This window comes from Cebus imitator, unplaced genomic scaffold (genome assembly GCF_001604975.1).
Source record: "Cebus imitator isolate Cc_AM_T3 unplaced genomic scaffold, Cebus_imitator-1.0 Scaffold8, whole genome shotgun sequence".
NCBI classification, from domain to species: domain Eukaryota; kingdom Metazoa; phylum Chordata; class Mammalia; order Primates; family Cebidae; genus Cebus; species Cebus imitator.
In genome coordinates this window covers 10,243,475-10,246,867 of record NW_016107323.1, presented here as the reverse complement: position 1 = coordinate 10,246,867, position 3,393 = coordinate 10,243,475, and the positions used below count along the sequence as shown (strand labels likewise).

At 54.3% G+C, this 3,393-nt stretch overlaps 1 protein-coding gene across 1 annotated transcript in view; it reads left to right on the top strand.

The window, feature by feature from the left end:
• The window catches only part of DDX54 (DEAD-box helicase 54), a 30,898-nt gene that overhangs the window by 7,790 nt on the left and 19,715 nt on the right, over positions 1 to 3,393 (top strand). The window contains exons 6-10 of the mRNA XM_017543190.2: positions 1,154 to 1,195; positions 1,312 to 1,407; positions 2,445 to 2,566; positions 2,668 to 2,729; positions 2,833 to 2,964. Coding sequence (XP_017398679.1) covers positions 1,154 to 1,195; positions 1,312 to 1,407; positions 2,445 to 2,566; positions 2,668 to 2,729; positions 2,833 to 2,964 — 454 coding nt within the window. The remainder of the gene's footprint in view (positions 1 to 1,153; positions 1,196 to 1,311; positions 1,408 to 2,444; positions 2,567 to 2,667; positions 2,730 to 2,832; positions 2,965 to 3,393) is intronic.

Here is a 3,393-nt window from a genome sequence, read left to right as displayed (position 1 = left end):
AAAAAAAAAAAAAAAAAAATATTTGTTTTGAGAAAGGGTCTCACTCAGTCACCCTGGCTGGAGTGCAGTAGTGTGATCACAGCTCACTGCAGCCTCAACCTCCTGGGCTCAAGTGATCCTACCATGTCAGCTTTCCCAGTAGCTGGCACTACAGGTGTGAGCCACCACACCCAGCTAATTTTTGTATTTTTTGTAGAAATGAGGTCTCGCCATGTTGCCCAGGCTGGTCTCGAACTCCTGGGCTCAAGCCATCTGCCGCTTTGGCCTCCCAAAGTGTTGAGATTACAGGCATGAGCCGCCACACCTGGCTGTGGGCTGTTTGAAATCAGAAAGCACAGGAATTGAGGGATGTTTGCAATAACTGAGATTCTCAAGATGTGTTATTGCCTGATGTGCAGGTACCTCCCTTCTGAGGTAGTAGGTGCCACATCTGTTTTACAGATGAGCAAAATGAGGAAGTGACAGGTTAGAGTCGGACAATGATTCCATAGTAGAGTTGGGATCAGAATCCAGTCTCCTGCCTGATTCCATGCTCTATCCCACAGTTTCTCCCTTAAGGGGCAGCACCTTCAAGGGAGAAAGTTTAAGGATGCCACTATTAACACTCTTGATTCTCAGAGAGTTTGCTTTTCAGTGCTTTTGTTTCCATTGTCATTTATGCTTTCTAAAATTAATGATTGTCAGGCCTCCCTGGGCTAGTCGTGGCCCAGGACTACTCTGGCTCCTACAGGTATCCCAGGGGTGCTTCAGAGGAGGACTAAAATTAGGGATGTGTGCCGGAAGGGTTTAAGGACAGGAGCTGATAGAGATCCAGGGAACCTGGGTTCTAGTTTGAGCTGGTAGTTCCAGAGTTAGTTGCTAGGGGGCACTGTGGGCCAAAGGCAGCTTTGTTGCTATCTGGAGCAACAGAAGTGAGTTGAGGTCTATAGTTGAGCCCATGTCTTCAGGGGAACTCTGTTGTAACCATTCTTTGGTATATTTCAACTTGTATCTCTTGTCAGAGCAGTGCCTTTGCTTCATACCTCAGCACTGGCCTTTCGTCAGTTCCAAGCCTCGGGCCTGTGTTCCTGAGGCTGGGGTATGCAGCCTCGCCTGGACGTTTGGTTACCAGAGCAACCTGTTCTATCAAGCTAACCCCTTCTCTCCTCCCTAGGATGGAAGACCAGTTTGCAGCCCTGCACGAAAATCCTGACATGTGAGTTTGTGGATTGGGAATGACGCCTCGAGGTCCCTTCCCAGTGGTGGGGGTGTTAGAGAACTATGGTGGTGGCCCTGGACCTGGGGTCACCTGGCCTGTGCATCCTCTTCCAGAATCATTGCCACTCCCGGACGGTTGGTGCATGTGGCTGTGGAAATGAACCTGAAGCTGCAGAGTGTGGAATACGTGGTGTTTGATGAAGCTGACCGGTAAGACTGCAGGTCCAGCCCTGAGCACGGGTGTCTGGACTGGTGAAGCAGAGGCAGGGAGGTCAGCCAGGGGAAGGCTCTGCTGGGACAGACCTGTGCGGCCAAGACTGAGGCACTGTCTCCCCAGATGCGGGCTGCAGGCCTCCTCATAAGTGGTGCTGGAGCTCTTCCCTGGGGCTCTCTGACCGATATTTACAATTTTGCATTTTGGGAGAATTGAAATGAATAACAGAAAAACTAACATAGGATGGCAAAGGGATTTTTTTAAAAGTGCAAAGTTGAGAGCATGGACTCGGGAGCCAGACAGGAGGATCAAGTCCTAGCTCTGCCACTTCAGCTCTGTGAATTTGGGCAAATCACTGGCATCTCTGGGCCTTGGCTGCCTCAACTGCAAAGCAGGGATGAAGTAGCACGTACCTCTCAGGGGTGCTGTGACCAGAAGACTTGATGCTTGTATAGTACTTAGAGCCGTCCCTGGCAGAGTTGGGGAGCCGGAGGAAAGGGAAGGGGGAGGAGCTGCTACCATTGATTGACCGATGGAGACAGGGTCTTGCTCTGTCGCCCAGCCTGGAGTACAGTGGTGTGATGATAGCTCACTGCAGCCTCGGCCTCCCAGGCTCAAGGGAGCCTCCCACCTCAGCCTCCTGAGTAGCTGGGAATATAGGTATGTGCCACCTATATGCGCCACCATGCCCAACTAATTTTTATTTTTTGTAGAGGTGGGGTCTCACCCAGGCTGGTCTCAAACTCCCCCGGCCTCGGCCTCTCAAAGTGCTGTATTACAGGCGTGAGCGCCTGCAGCCGGCCTAGGCTGCTGTCGTTTATTTCAGCGTGAGTTTGTGAGAACATACCGAGACACGTTGCGGATTTCAAGGTTATTGTTGCTTAGGATGAGGTCAGGCAGTAAAGTGTGAGTGGGCTGAGATAAAGTAGAGTGAGGCAAGCCGTGGGACACCGCAGACGTTGTGGGGAGCTCCAGGTTGGAACTCCAGGGCGTGGAGCCCCCTCCGACCCTGTCCTGCCCTCTGCTTTTCCAGGCTTTTTGAAATGGGCTTCGCAGAGCAGCTGCAGGAGATCATCGCCCGGCTCCCTGGGGGCCACCAGACGGTGCTGTTCTCCGCCACGCTGCCCAAACTGCTGGTGGAATTTGCCCGGGCAGGTGGGTGAGCTGGGGGGTGGCGATGGGAGCTGGGGGTCGGCCTGGGGCCTGGGGGTCCAGTCCATCAGTGACTCCCTCACTCTTCCCCACGTCTCCCGCAGGCCTCACGGAGCCCATGCTCATCCGGCTTGACGTGGACGCTAAGCTCAACGAGCAGCTCAAGGTGAGGCTGTGCATGTGCCCGTCCAGGGCGGGTGTGTCCGGGGGGACCCCGCAGGCCCTCAGCCAGGACCCCACGAGTCAACCCGCGATCCCTCTCCCCGCAGACCTCCTTCTTCCTCGTGCGGGAGGACACCAAGGCTGCCGTGCTGCTCCACCTGCTGCGCAACGTGGTGCGGCCTCAGGACCAGACCGTGGTGTTTGTGGCCACGAAGCACCACGCTGAGTACCTCACCGAGGTGAGCAGGGCCCTCCCTGAGGGTGCCTGATCAGGAAGGACCCCCTCGCCCCGCGCCGCCCTGCGCCACCTCCTTCAGCCGGAGTTTGGAGCTGCAATTCCGAGTGCGGTCACTAGAGGGCAGCACGAGAGCAGACCAGGGGTCTGGGCCTGGGCTCAAGATGGTCTTTTTTTTTTTTTTTTTTTTTTTTTTTTTTTTTTTTTGAGACGAAGTCTTGCTCTGTCACCCAGGCTGGAGTGCAGTGGCGCGATTGCAGCTCACTGCAGCCTTGAAACCTTCTGAGCTTAAGCTGTCCTCTCGCCTCAGCCTCCTGAGTACTTGGGACCACTGGCGCTCGTCACCACGCCCAGCTAATTTGTTATTTATTTTTATTTTTTGTAAAGAGGTGCTCGCTTGGTCGCCCAAGCTGATCTTGAACTCCTGGGCTCA